Source organism: Miniopterus natalensis, chromosome 15, assembly GCF_054644295.1.
Source record: "Miniopterus natalensis isolate mMinNat1 chromosome 15, mMinNat1.hap1, whole genome shotgun sequence".
In the NCBI taxonomy this organism is placed as follows: Eukaryota; Metazoa; Chordata; class Mammalia; order Chiroptera; family Miniopteridae; genus Miniopterus; species Miniopterus natalensis.
The window spans coordinates 50,659,869-50,675,926 of NC_142095.1; the positions used below are offsets into that span (position 1 = coordinate 50,659,869).

General features: G+C 41.3%; 1 protein-coding gene across 1 annotated transcript in view; it reads right to left on the reverse strand.

Moving 5' to 3' along the window:
• Positions 1-15,815, reverse strand: part of MDFIC2 (MyoD family inhibitor domain containing 2) — a 111,655-nt gene extending 95,840 nt beyond the window's left edge. The window contains exon 1 of the mRNA XM_016195779.2: positions 15,728-15,815. Coding sequence (XP_016051265.2) covers positions 15,728-15,815 — 88 coding nt within the window. The remainder of the gene's footprint in view (positions 1-15,727) is intronic.
• Positions 15,816-16,058: the final 243 nt, after the last annotated feature.

A 16,058-nucleotide genomic window follows, 5' to 3' on the forward strand; every position in this document is an offset into this window, starting at 1 on the left:
AATAGCCAACAATCAGAAGGAGAAATTAAAAACAAAATCCCATTTACAATTGCACAAAAAATACTTAGGCATAAATTTAATCAAGGATGTAAAAGACCTGTACTTGGAAAACTATAACACACTGAAGTAAGAAATGAAGAAGATACAAGTAAGTGGAAGCATATACCATGTTCATGGATAGGAAAAATTAGCATCATTAAAGTGTCCACACCACCCAAAGCAATCTACAGATTCAATGCAATTCCTATCAAAATACCAATGAGATTTTTAGCAGAACTATAACAAATAATCTTAAAATTTATATGGAACCACAAAAGACTTCAAATAGTCAAAGCAAACTTGAAAAAGAAGAACAAAGTTGGAGGGACCACACTAGCTGATATCAAACTATACTACAAGGCCATAGTAATCAAAACAACATGGTACTGACATAAACACAGATATATCGATCAATGGAACGAATAGAGAGCCCAGAATAAACCCATGCCTATATGATTAATTAATCTATGACAAAGGAGGCAAGAATATACAATGGCGTAAAGATACTCTATTGAATAACTTGTGTTGGGAAAACTGGACAGATACATGCAAAAAAATAAAACTAGACCACATTTTTACACCATATACAAAAATAAACTCAAAATGGATTAAAGACTTAAATATAAGACCCAAAGCCATAAAAATTCTAGAAAAAAACATAGGCAGTATGCTCTCTGACATTTTTAAAAAATATATATCTTTTTTTTTTTAATTTTCAGTTGTTTGATTTTTTTTTTTAGATATCTTTATTGATTTCAGAGAGAGGGAAGGAGAGGGAGAGAGCTGGATCGTTTACCCAGCAGGCTGGACGCTGTCCTTGAATCTCTGTCTCCTTCATCCCCGTAACCAACGTGCCAGGGAGTCCTGACAACTCTCTTTTCAATGAAAGCTCAGGGTTTCTCTTCCCACTTGCGGTGTCACCCTCGTAAGCCTCACTTCAGCTACTGCGAGCCCCGCTCCCTGCGTCCCACCAGCCCACGTTCTCTCCAATCCCCACGGCCAGAGTGTTCTTTTAAAAGGCAGATCCTAATAGTGGCTTCTCTGTGCTTAATGCCATTTAATTTTCCCATTGTCCTTAGAGTAGCTTCTTGCACAAGCTAATCAGTAAGTACTGTGTGATCTGGCTTTCTGGTCCAGTCCATTGCCAGGACCTGGTCCGATATCCTGCACAGCCTATTACAGCTTCGCTACTGTTGGTTGATTGACTGACAGAGTATATATTATTTCTTATCAGAAGGTTTTTCTGAAATGATAGAAACCGATTTCTCTCTGAATGTTGTTTACTTTAAAAAAGAAAACAAACTAAATTTATATTTAAGCATAATTCTCTGCTTGTTGAATTTCACATTGGACAATTTTAATAATTGTACAAATTATTTTGCCTGGCTCTAGGTAATTAGTTATTGTAAAATGAATACTTACAAAAACAAAGCAAAACAATCAAAGAGCCTACGGTTTACTTAAATATGCTAGGGAAAGTTGAAATAGAGGTGGTAAGGTAATTGCTACGGACCACAAAAAGACTGGAGGTCTTGGTGGAAATTAACAGTTTAGATATTTGATATTTGAACCACTAGAAAGCTGTAATTAAACTATACCTCTGTTTAACTCCAAAGTTATTTATCTAGTTTCGCTTACTACTAATGCCAAAGTCATGCAATCTCTGTCGTTTCAACTGGTTAGACAGAAATATGGACGCTTATTATTCCATATGGCTGGGTGCCTTGTGGAGCAACAGTATACTTGTGCAATCATAATTTTTTGAGTTGCACTAAATTTCTTCTTGGAGGGTGGAAAAATATTTGACTTAGTTTTTTAAACTCCTTCCTTAAGCATTTTTAATTGTTATTTCCTTTTGAGTGGTAGATGTTAAGAAATCAGGTAATTTGTAAAGCATCATTTGATTACCTAAATATAGCTTTATAATTTTAATTAAAAATATTATTGTTATAAACTCATAGTCTTCTGATCACCGAAGTGCAACTGAATTGAACTCCGGATTGAGAAGCGCAGTGGTGCAGTGCCCGCAGCACTACCTGAAAGATGCTGTTTGTTTCTGGCTTTTAAAAAAGGCTTGTACAGAGTGTCTTTATTCTTTGCTAAATCCTACTGTTTAAAGATTTAAGGGGACACATTTTTAAAAATTCTAAATGTAACAAGGACAATCAAGGTCACATCTAAGGTTGACAGTGGGGTGCTGCTTGCTGAACACTGGAAAGCAAGGCTGTGCAATGTAATTTGCTTGCTGGGGAGATGGTGTGACCAGATAGGGATATCGGAAGATTAAACTTAGAGTTGGCATCCAAATATCCTTAGGTCTGCAGGTTTCTGACCGGCTTATTAGCCATGCAAAAATATACTGCCGCCTCCTAATCCGATCACAGTTCACTCTGCCGCTGGAATTATTCCTCCCCCCCCCGACACACACTCTGATATGATACGTTTTATTTTCAAGTGCTTGTTTCACAGAGATCAGCAAACAAAATAATATTCCCCCTCCCCCTCCATCAGCCTTGGTTTTGTTTAGTTAGCCAACTTCAACAGGAAGATATTAAATGATTAATCCTTATAACTCGCTGTGTCTTAAATGAATGGATATCATGGGAGCTGAACTCCAATTTTTACCTCTTAAATATGAATGTAGCAATATTACGAAGCTGTAATTCACTCTGAACTATTCGATCGCTACAATCTGTAGACAGACTGGCTTTTGAGTCTTCCCCTGGTGTCACACCAATGTCCCCCTTCCCAGCCGACACTGTTTAGAGAATCCCACGGGATGAGCAATAGGTTTAAAGAGGCGGCATCTGCATGACGTCCCGAACTCTGTCAGCCTCCTTTCATTTTAATTGTCAAAATGAGAGCAGATTAGGGGTCACTGTTTATCTACCTTCAAGAATGTGTCAAAGCAGAGTCTATGATCGAAGTGCACCGGATGCGGGTCAGAATACCTGACTTCCACCTGGCCCTATCGTCTATTATCCGTTGACTGGGACCAAATTACCTAAACTTCTCTGCGCTTTACCTTCTTTTCGGTAGAAGAACACGGTGGGGCTTTCTGCGCAGCGCCTTTATGAAACGGGAGAAGGCACTGCGGTGCAGCGGCTGTGAATCACCGCCCGAGCCAACGGCCGGGTAAGAGGACACCGCCTGGGGCGCTGGGTTGGTCTGCTTAGAGGAAACGCCAATCTAATTTCTCTGAGTTTTAAAAGCAAAAATTTGAAACAACCTGAATATCCAAAAATAGGGGATGGGTTACATATATTTTTATGACTTTAATAGTGTAATACTATGCGTATAACAATTGAAATAATGCTATAAATCTATATTTATTAACCAGGAAAGGTATTTGCATTAATTTATGAGTGCAGAAAATGCATTATTAAATATATTGTATAAACAGATTTTATTAAAATTAATAAATCACATGTGTGTGTACAAATACACATACACACATTGATACACAAGTATGAAACATACAGGATGTACAGTGGCTATCTCTAGGTGTGGGGATTTGTAGTAATTTTTTCCACCTGCATTTTTAAATTTTTCTAAACAGATTACTTATATAAGGACACACACACACACACACTTTCTGTTTTAATCTAGAGGTTTTCTTTAATCCCCAACAACTCTTTCTCTCCTTTACCCCTTAACATCCAGTCTATGGTCAAGGCCTTGGGATCAGCATTGTCTTAGGTGCCAGCCTCTTTGTTTCCAGTGCCCTGGCAACTATTATCCTAATTCAGAAATCATTCTTTCTCATCCATGGATGCAAAAAGCTTCTAACTAGTCACTCTATTTCCCTCTTCACCTCTATTTTACCTCCCAATTCATCTTCACAAAATTCTCAAATCACAGATGTTTGCTGAAGCACAGAGGTGACTCCCATCTATCTCCCCTCCCGACCCTGGATGGATCTGATGGCTCCCCTTTGTCCTAGGACAGTTGGTTGAAGCTCTTAGGCCTGGTATTAAAAGCCGCTGATAGTATAGCCAAGGCTTATGTCCTTTTTCTTTTTAAAAAAAATGTTTGTTTTTTATTGATTTCAGAGAGAGGAAGGGAGAGGGAGAGAGGGATAGAAACATCCATGGTGAGAGAGTCATCCATCAGCTGCCTCCTGCAAGCCCCCCACTGGGGATCGAGCCCGCAACCCCGGCACGTGTCCTGGTCAGGAATCGAACTGCGACCTCCTGGTTCATAGGTCGACGCTCAACCACTGAGCCATGCCGGCCAGGCCGAGGTCTGTTTCTTATTCTCCAGCCAAACATAACTCCTATTCTCTGAACACCCCAGGCTTCTCTGTCTCCACCATAGATCATCACATTTCATCAGTTTGTAATGTGACTGCCTATTGAAGTTCTACTCATGATTTATAGCCCAACTAAATTCCCAATTTTTCTGAATTCTAGGTATGTTCTTCCCTACCTCTGCATTCACATCGTCCTCAATACTTATTTCTGTATTCATTCATTTATTTATATCATTTTTGAGCATCTGCTATCCCCCAGTGGCTATCTAAATAGTCAAAAATATGGAGTTAAACAAGCCAGATACACCCTTGCGATGAACAATCTAATACTTAACGTTTCTCCTTCTTAATCTATTGGCTTCTGGTAAACTTTCCTTAACTACCACCTCCCCCAGCAATGTCACACAGAGGCTGATTGCAGGTACCTTGAGTGCTATGTGTGACTGTCTTGTAGAAACTATGTTGTCTTACAAACCGAAGGTTGTCAGTAAACGTATGATACGGTAGGCAGGCCAGCGAGAAGGGTGGAATCGAATGTTTTATTCCAGCAACATGGTTACATGTATAATACAGGTATGCATTTTATATATTTTTAACCATGCGACTTTTTCCTGTTTAGTGTTTGTGAAAATTAAAATTGATTCCTAATTAGCATTATTAGTTTGGTCTCCAAAATGATGGAAACAAGTTATTTTGGCTCATTATATCCAGGAGAGACCCAAATGGGACTAATTTCCTTAAGTAACACTGAAGCTAAGAATTCAGCTTTCTATTAGAGAACACGCAGAACCCAGGCTTGAAAACGTCACCAAGAATTCAGAGGCCTGAAAGTGGCTTCTTAACTAACGGGCAGTGACCTACAGAATTTACAGTTTTAACATCATACTGAATTTGGACACTCCAAAGTATTCATGATCTATAAATACACTGTGCCACCAAGTTTTGTTACTTTTTGTTTGTCTTTGGTGCAATTTTCCCTCTTTACTAAATTATTCACTTAAAAATTTCCCTTGGAAAAGTGAAGTCCCTTACTATCTATTAAGAATCTCTATCTTTTTATGCTATAGTTTTTTCTCGTTTTAAAATGAAGACATAATTTGTTTTCCTTTTTTTAAAAGAAAAACAAAGGCTGAGTAATAAATTAAAAAACATTTACACAAGAGATCTTTTAAGATATGTAAGAAATCTAAGTTAATATTTTTAAATGAATCCTGCTGTTTTCAAGTGATTCTTTAGAATAGTAGTTTTAGCCCAAATCTGCTAACTTCATTAAAAACAACACAAACCAACAAGCTCTGTTTTAATCTGAAAAGAAATCTGCATCTATCTAAGAAATTGGGTGTATCCATATGGTTTGGTGGGTAAGATCTGATACTGAAAACAATTCCATCCAAATTGGTTGTGTATATTCTACTCTATTTCAAATATAGCTTAAGAGCTTGCTCTTGTCTGAATCGTGTGGCAAACAGGATGTGTTGCTGTTATTTTGTTTCCCCAACTGAATTATAAATTCCTTGGGCATGGGAGTCACAGTATATTATTTGTGTAAGTCTGTGCCTTGTGAGAAATCCGAACATTTGTTGATTTGGTTTACTTAATTTTATATTATTTTATAAAACGAATGCTTCCTGTGTTATGAATGGTTTACCATATCAATCTGATGTGTTATATATTAGTCCAAGAAATTAGAGGTAAGACATGCATAGAGTGGAATCTCTTCTTTTTTATTAATTGTGGTCTGAATATAACTTTTGATTTACTTTTTAATTCTCCAGAAGATTATATTTATATAAACTTTTTATATTTGTATGAAAACTATATTCAAGATGTTTTAGTACTCGCATATATCTTTTACTAACTCTAGTAGAAATTTGATTTCATATCTACAATGCTGAATATTCTAAATATAAAACAGAAAGTAAAACTGGTAAGTGAAGGAAGAGCTAAAGTGCAGCTTTTCCTCTCCTGTTGCCTGCTGCTTGAGACATCACGAAGCATCTGTCTCACCTTCTGTAATACAGCCATTTCTTTTCAAATCCATGTTGGTATGAAAATTCGGCGCAGGGGGAAGAATGGTCTGACGCCTTTCTGGGCACGGTCCTCTATTTTCCTTGAAGTCACAGGCTGGCGAAGCCGCGGTGGCGCCCGGCTGTGGCCCTGGCCCTGCCTCCCCATAGGCGCCCCTCGCTGCAGGGCCACGTCTCCGTGGGCCCAGCACAGCCCTTTCAACTAGCAGGTCCCTGGGCACCTCGCGTAGGTGCATTTTATTAGAGGGCATTCCCTCTAAATGCTGTTCCCAAGCTGAAAGGAATGGGCCGTAATCATATAAAAGTGAAGTATCTCTTCGGAGCATTCCCAAGAAATGGAAGGGCCTCGTTCCTGACGCACAGACACAGGGGCCTCGCTCGCTCGCGACAGCCCTTCACACTCATGTTAAGCCTGTGGCATCAGCAGCTGGTGCGACAGGGAAACAAATGGGTCCATGGAAAGATCTCAACTCAAGGGAGTAAATCTCTTGAAGCTTCTAGTTCTCTCCCGCTTCCGTCTGCTGTTGAGACAGGAGACGCTGGTTCCCAGTCTCTACAGATTGCTTCACTCTGAGTTCATAAAACTGCGATTAATATGGTGAGCTAAGACTATTCTGGATTTGATGTACTGCTCTATCATCATTGAAAGAGAGTCTTTAAATCTGCTGTTTAACAACTTGCCGGGACTTTGCACTGATTAATTCATCGGGCCATAGTCTCAAGGCTGACATGGCATCTTCTAGGCCTTCCATTCCATTGGGATCAATGTCATAATTTTATAAGAAATGAACTTACTACTTTATAGGCCTAGTTGGAAAGAAATTTCAATCGTCAGCTGTAGGCTGTGCCACTGGAATTTAATTTGTTGACCTATGAGAACACAGAAAACCTCATATTTTACTGATCTTTCTAAACATAAAATAAGGTTATCAGAGAATCATAATGATTCTGACATTTGAACTTCAGTAAAAGGGCAATACATTTAAACTAAGTACTCTCCTTCCTGAAGTGTTCAGCACTCCGTCAACAACACATGTCAGGCTCTAAGAAAACATCCTCTACGGAGGATAGCCCTGAAAATTTGGCCATGAGTATTGGCTTTTAGAGTAGGCAGTATTTGGGGGCCGCACAGCATCTGTTCTCCCTGCGTCCTGGGGCTAGAGCCCTGGATTCCTGCGGAAGCAGCGTCTCCCACGCTTCAGGTAGCCTCGTGGTGCTCTCAGCCAAGGTTCCCGCCCTGCCTCCCCAGGACAAATCACCAAAGCTATTAAGCCTTCTCCTTTGGGGTTTGGAGTCTTGACTATAGGAGATGAGAGGACAGAAAAAGTATGTGGAGCTAATTTGTTCTAGGAGTGGTGACCCGAATATATTTGTTATCTGGCTATTTGGAGCCCCAGAGCTAGATTAGTTTCTGTCTCTCTGGACCTGAATTTTTCTTCTTGACTGTGAGCCACCTCCAAGCCATCCAATACATTCCTCTATTCATTAATTTAGCTAGAATCAGTGTCTGTTACTTTCCTTTCAAGAGCTATGTGAAGATTAATTTTATATCTCAACTTGATTCCACTAAGGGATACCCAGGTAGCTGGTAAAAACATTATTTCTGACTATGTCCATGAGGGTGTTTCAGGAATATATTAGCATTTGAATCGGTAGTCTGATTTTTAAAAATCACTTTCACCAAATCACCAATGTGGGCGGGCGTCATCCAATCTGTTAGGGGCTAAATAGAGCAAAAAGATAGAGGAAGGACAAATGTGCTCTCTCCACTTGAGCTAGGACATCCATCTTCTCCTGCCCTTGGACATCAGCACCCCTGGGTTTTTTTGTCTTACTTGAAGCAGGACTTATGCCATTGGCTCTCAGAAATTGGGCTTGACTGGATCTAGACCACTGGCTTTCTCGAGCCTCCAGCTTGCAGACAGCAGACTATGGAACTTCTTGGCTTCCATAAATGTGTGAGCCAGTCACTCATAATAAATCTTCTGTCTATTATCTATCATCTATCTATCTATCTATCTATCTATCTATCTATCTATCTATCTATCTATCATCTATCTATCTATCTATCTATCTATCTATCTATCTATCTATCTATCATCTATCTATCTATCTATCTATCTATCATCTATCTATCATCTATCTATCTATCTATCTATCTATCTATCTATCTATCTATCTATCTATCTATCATCTATCTATCTATCAATCATCTATCTATCATCTATCTATCTATCTATCTATCTATCTATCTATCTATCTATCTATCTATCTATCATCTATCTATCTATCAATCATCTATCTATCATCTATCTATCTATCTATCTATCTATCTATCTATCTATCTATCTATCTATCTATCTATCATCTATCATCATCTATCTATCATCTATCTATCTACCTATCTATCCATCTATCTATCTATCTATCATCTATCTATCCATCCATCTATCCATCTGTTGATTCTGTTCCTCAGAACCTAATACAAACTATTAAAGCTTTGTTTTATAATTATTAAATTTTGATCGTAGTGTATTATCCTGTGATAGTCCTTAATCTTATATTCTTTTGAAAATAAAATATAGTCAGATATATTTTACTGCAATGTAAAATATATCTTTAGTAGGCATTTTCAGGGTAAAGTGTTTATTGGAATCCAAAATGCTGACCTAAGTCTATGAATGGTTCTTGGCTCTATTCCTGGGCAAACTCCCTGTACTCTTTGAATGCTAACCTTCCTTTGGCCAAGATGCTCCAGCCACTCTTATTTTCATTCACTTTTTGAAACATGACATGTTTTCTCCTGCCCCATTCCTTCTATGTGAAATTTTATTTCACTGACTTTACTCTCCATCAACAAATGTCTTCTCAATCTTCAGGTCTAACCAAATCTCAAGCAGATCTTCCTTGTCAGTAACTGACCTCATATATGCTATGCTTTGTTGGTAACCTGCATCGGGGATGCCTCTTGGGCATTTCACACCTTACCCGACTCCCCCAGATCTGACGCCCTGAGCCCCAGCCAGTTTCCCACCCTCCATTCACTGTCACCGTCACGCAGCGCCTCGGGCCTCCAGCCGGGAGGCAGCCTCGCCTCGTTTCTTCCCGCCCACGGCACCAGCCAGCTCGGTTGCCTCTACCTCTAAAATAGGGCCCACATCCTGCTTCCCCTCTTTCACTTTCACGATTTTATCCTATTTCAGTTACCACCTTTTGTTGTTCAGCTGCACTGTCTGCTATTTTATTTCTGTGTACTCTTAACCTCATGCATAGAAGAGGTTGCTCACATTGTCTTAGGATCTCCAGTGGCTTCCATCCCCAGTTAGGAAAAATCATCGAAATTCCTGAGGCCAGCAAGGGCGTCCGACGTGTTTCCAAGGGAGGCGGCTTCCTCCCTTCCTTCCCAGGCGCTCTGAACTCTGAGCACCCCATCTTCGCACAAGCTCTTTTCCCTGTTGGAAGGCTCTTTCCAGATTCTTGCAAAGCTTCCAAAACACCGCTCTTGTAAGAGTACCTTGTTCTACTTGTTTACTTGTTTGTGGTTTGCGAAGGCATATTTTCCCACCTAGTTCCTTCTCTTGACTAGTGTAAACAGAAGACAGCACCCTCTTTGGCTGTTACTCTTCCCTCACCTGCATGTTGGTTATTAGGTAACATTTTCACGAGTTAATGAAGACCCATGAGGTAAGAGCAATTTATCCTGTCTCCTGTGTATACATAACAACAGGAATCTCAAGATATGCTATTTGTGGAAATTAACAATTTAAAATAAGCATTAGCCTGGCTTAATTTTTAAGCTAGTCAGAAAAAGGAGCCCTTTTAAAAATGAGAAGTGTCTGAGTGAAAGAATTAGCATGGATTAATATCCAGTCATTATTATAAAGCACTTAAATACATGAGTTCCTTGAGGGCAGAAATGGCCTTTTCATTGTTTGACATCTTTGTTTCTTTGCTGAATATGTTGTCTGTGAGTTCAAGAGGAGCCTCATCAAATGGTTACTAAATTGAATAAAATATATGTTTTGGAATTGTTTTAGTGCTTATAATCTGAAGTTATGTTTGAGCAAACGAAGAAAATTTTATTCACTGAGAATTAAGAAAGTTCGGTAAATTTGTGAATATTAGTAGAAGATTCTCACTTTCTCCACCTCACTTGCAATGATCAGGAATGAGATGAGATTCCTGTATTACAGATTTGAGGTTTTGCATTTATTAGGAAGATAATTCTTGGAACATGGTTTTTGGGACATCTAGGCTGTTTTCCAGTATCGTGATATATCAATTCCTAATATGTATTAATTCTGATTAAGTGACAACCAATGTATTCAAGATGCCAAGTCATTGGTGACCCAACTTCTCTATGTTAATACTAAATAAATTTAGAGAGCTTCCTCCAAAATGTATTTAAATAGTGATTTTGAAATCACCAAAGACTGTAGTCATTATATGACTGCTTATATTTAGTTCAAAATGATTACACAAGTCTCAACATCCAAGCTTTTCTCTCCCTGGCATTTTTGGAAGGTGAGCGAAAAACTGGTTCATTGCCCCCATCTCCTTTCTTTTAAATCACTCCTCCTGCCTACGTGTGAATTTTCCCATCAATGCCCACCCAGCTCGGCAGTGACCGGGCGGAGTCAACACCTGATGAGATGATTAGAAACACTGAGGGCACACTTGTAACCGCGGTTATTTTGTTTTTCCCTCTGCTATTCCAACCACAAGGGGAGCTTCATCGAAACAACTATAGGCGATTTCAGGACAGCCTCACTTCAGTGCTCTTAACTTCACATTTTTAAAAGTTGAACAGTTGACCTGACTTTGTACATACATATAAATATGTGTGTATATGTATGTGTGTATATGTGTGTGCATGTGTGTGTGTGTGCATGTGTGTTTGCCAATGAAGCAGTTTTTATGGAAACCCCATTTTGGGGAAATTGTAGTAGGCTTTGTTTACGGATACAAGTTCTTAGAACAGAAGTTACGACCTGGTAGCCCCTGGCCTGAGTCACAGAGCCCAGCTTTATCTCTTCTGCATGGTGCTTTATTATTGTTGGTATTACTTAGCGTCTAGAAATTAGGAGATTTCACATGGAAATCCAGATTTCCAGCTTCTCCTGAAAAATCAGGAGACATTGTAAGGAACTGTGGGCAGTCAAGCACAGGTGATGCTCTGATTTTAAACTACAAATAGAGCAACTTAAAGGCTCCAGCCCCCCTCGCGGTGCTTCTCTGCCACGCCAGGTGGAGCGGGCGGAGGGGCTGCAGAGCTCACCTGAGCGCTCCCTGGCCTCATGGGCATTGCGTGCCACCTGATGCCACCTGATGCCACCTGTCCTTTCCCCCAGCCTCTCTGCTATGTCAGTTTTCCCTTCACAAAGCTTTTCACATTTGGGCTCTTTCCCTCCTCTCCTTGTTGTGACTTGTCCAGGGCATGTGCTCTCGCCTGGGCTGCTGAATTTGTTTCCGCCTTCGCCATCAGCACCCCTCTGCCTCGCCTTTCCCCTGCCTGCCCCATGCCGCCCTGCGATCTAGTTACGAATTTATATGCCCTAAGCATGCTCCGATCGGTCAGCCCTGCCCTCGGTCCTGCAGCGAGTCCAGGACCCGCGTCTCAGTCTGCGTGTCACTCTCGCTCTGTGTTAATCCGCACAAATAGCAAGCAGCGGCCCAGGTCCCCAGCACCAACGCAGGCACCCGAGTCCCTGATGGCCTTACTCCCACGCTCCCTCCCCTCTCCTCCCCTGCAGGTGGAGGGCCAGCGCCTTCAGAACCGGCCTTTCTAGCCCACCGTGGTCCAGAATCGCACGATGCAGCTCATCTTGCCTGGTTCATATTCCAAAATCATATTTTGTTTCCCTGATTATCTGAAAACGGGTTTCCCCAGGTATGACCCCTGGATATCTTACTTCATAATTACCTGCCTGGTGCTTAAGCACTCGTTCCTGGCTCCATCGCACCCTCCCGGCTGCCTTACGTTGGGACGAAAGTGACAGATCTGAAGTCCGGCAGGGCGAGAATGTAGAGGCAACGGGGCTAACAGTGACGCAGCATCGCCTGCCGGCCTGAAGGCGACGAGGCTGGATTCAATTAAGTTCCCAAGGAGTGCAGCTCGGGCCTGCGCGTTTCTCAGACACCGTTCACCCTGATTGTTGATAATAGCTCTGGGTGCGGCTGTGCCCAGCCCCTGCCGGCTGGAGAGCGAGGTGGTGAGGGCCGCACCTCAGCAAACGCAGGGCACTGAGGGCCGGCCGGGCGCAGGGCACTGAGGGCCAGCCCAGCAAACGCAGGGCACTGAGGGCCAGCCGGGCGCAGGGCACTGAGGGCCAGCCCAGCAAACGCAGGGCACTGAGGGCCAGCCGGGCGCAGGGCACTGAGGGCCAGCCGGGCGCAGGGCACTGAGGGCCAGCCCAGCAAACGCAGGGCACTGAGGGCCAGCCGGGCGCAGGGCACTGAGGGCCAGCCCAGCAAACGCAGGGCACTGAGGGCCAGCCGGGCGCAGGGCACTGAGGGCCAGCCGGGCGCAGGGCACTGAGGGCCAGCCCAGCAAACGCAGGGCACTGAGGGCCAGCCGGGCGCAGGGCACTGAGGGCCAGCCGGGCGCAGGGCACTGAGGGCCAGCCGGGTGCAGGGCTGCTGCTTCCGCTCTTCCTGCCCCTCCTGTGCCTCGTCTGCAGGAGCCCCGGGGCTGACAGTGTGACTTGCAGTGGAAAGCTGAATGAGCGTTTGAGGGTGACAGGTGGCAAGGCCCTCAGCACGGGGTCGGAGTGACGGTGGTAACTCCCTGGCGTAGGCTCACCGAGGTCAGGGCCCCCCGGGGCTCTGTGCACATTACCCAGCGAGCGCCTTGCTTGAACCCTAGTAAGTGAGGCATTGCTATGTGCTCTGTGTGTTAACAATGGGGAGCATTCGGCCAGAGTTGCAGACGGAGGAAAGACACATTGTGATATGAGAAGCAACTACTTTTGTCATTCATGAAAAAAAATTTTGAGCAAATTTAAAGGATCTATTTTATTTTTTGGGGGGGAGGGTTGATTAATAACCATTGGAAAAGTCACTGTGATAAAGTGGTTTAATGCAAAGAACAGAATTTGGAACTGGAAGACCTGGGTTCAAGATTCAATTTGCCACTTAACAGCTCTGCAAATTTGAGCAAGATTCAGAGTCAATCTGAACCTCAGTCCTTTAATCTATAAAATGAAGTCAATGCTACTGCATATCAAGTTGTTGTAGGAACCAAATGATGGAATTCATATAAAATACCATAAAAATGTAGAATGCTCGTACTATTAATAATTATTCAAAATGTGAATGAGAATCTCAGAAAATATAACCATATTATTTTGAATCATGCTTTAAAGAGGGGGAACACACAGAAATAACAAAATCTCATCTCCATAATCACACAAAGCAGGCATTAGCATCCCCAGCTGAGGCCTCTGAGGCTCGGGAGGCTCAGTAACAAGCCAGTCATAACCCAGCTAGTAAGCAGCTGACCTGAGGTTTCAAAATCGCACCTGCCTAACCTCAAACACTCAGCTCTTCCCAGTGCACCAGTTGCCTTAAAAAAAATAAACCAACACATGTATTTTTCCTTAACATTAAAAAAGAGAGATTCATGTTTGAAAACTAGCTCATTCTGATAACTGCCTATTAAGATGTTGCCATCTAGAACCTGGCTCAGTTTCCTTTTGTGAAATGCAGTAAACATAATTTGTGTGTAGCTTAAATGAAGTGTCCAAATGGGATAAAACAGGTCACCTGGGAAATTATAGAGTTTGTAGATTACAAGAATTTAATGCCTAAACTGTACTTAATGGACACAATTTTTTTAAAAAAAGAAAGTACTTCAGTAAACACTTGGCTGGCCTATCAATTTCATCAGTTTCTCTATTAGGCTGTAGAATGAAATAATTATAGCAAAAATAAATAATATAAACATCACTGTAAGTAGCAGTGAATGCCTTGTCTTTACGGATCTGGAGTCTGCGAGAAATGCAAAGGGAAATCTCTGATCCAAGTTCAATTTTTTACTTCAGTGTTTTTTTAAATGTTCTATTTAAAAATCTTTTAATAAGGAGAAGTTAGAGAATTTTCTTGCCTGTGGCTTTTGAAGGAAATGATTCTGATCATACTTCATGTCCACACCAACTTTTCTCCTGAAATAGAATCTCAGGCAGAGACCAGCTCCCGCTATTAATTTTGATCACTAGGCCATGGGGTAGAAGGAAGGATCTTAAAAAAAAGTAAACACATTTTTAAAAATAAAAGTGGGGGCAGGACAGGATGGGGGATAAGAGTGGATGGGAGGGTATGTGTGAAGGTAAAGTGTTGATTTAAACACTGTAGGGAAACTTTTGAGCACAGATCATGCTCTGACAAGTCATTTAAACATCTTTTCTTTGAAACATTGTATAAGGTAGTGGCTAAATTCATATGCTGTGGAGTCACCCACTCCGGGATCAAATCCCAGCTCTGCCACACTTCCTAATCTTATCATTTTAGCCACTTAATTCAACCCTTTGTGACTCTGTTTTCTCATCTGAAAATCAGGAATAATTACTGTTGCACAGGCTGTTATGATGACTCAGCATAATCATCGCCACACATGGTCAGCGTGGTTGATGTTATTATTATTGTTTCGATGTTGTAGAACTTACTTGATACATATATTAAAGTTTCCCGTGACCTCATAATACAATTTTGAGGAATGGCAACTACTTAAAAGCTGTTACTTTACAATAGAATAAATCTATGAGACAGTATAAAAGACACAGCTATTTTGATAAAATATCAAGTCAGTTTACTTTAAGAAACATTAAGATGTTCATAAAATGAAAGGATCATAAAACCAAACCTTCTAGTCAATAATCATGAGCGTACATTTTCAAAGGTGCACGAATTTGCAGCCCCCTGGGAGCCTGATCGACGTCACGTGTATTTCAGGGCCGGCCTGCGCTCGCTGTGCCCTGGCCGGCCGCTCTCTCCCGGGAAGGTGGCTCTGACTGCAGTGAATGGCAAGACTATTTATAGACATTACTTCCCACAGCACACCTTCCTTTCTGTGATTATTATTTACAAAACACTCGTCCTCAAAGTATTCAGTCTCCTTGGCTAAAGGGAAAATGCTACAGCTCAAGCAGAACCTCACAGAGAATACACATAAGTTGCAACTGTACATTCTCTCCCACAAAACAGCCTGTGCTTCCTGCCAAGGGGCACGGAGAGCTTTCATACTAAACATCTTCAAACTACACTCAGGTCAGAGAAGACAAACTTTAAAAAATCAGAAGGACTAATATTATTTGAATTGCTGAGGCATTTTTCCACCTCCCACACTCTCTCTTGCTTATAAACAAAACCACAATTTTCACATTCACAGAAAATCAACAGCAAGAGGGCTTACCTTCCTTCAACCAAGAAATGTTATTTTTATCATTTTCGAAATGCTCAGCTGTTCTTACTTTTATCTTTTCCAGCTCAGTTTCTGACATCTAAGAGGAAACAAAATTTGTGATATACAAAATTTATTAAGAACCTAAATTTGTGACGTGGAGCTCTATAGTAGAGACTGCTGCCATATTACAGGAAAATGTTTTCTCTACAGTTTTGCGGTTCACTGTCTAATGCTGTCTTCCATTTTATCCATTTGTAATATTGTGAAGCATTAACATTGAAACTAAACTTTATGCAATATTACATTTTCCAGCAGGAAAGAGCGCTATGATTTTATAATT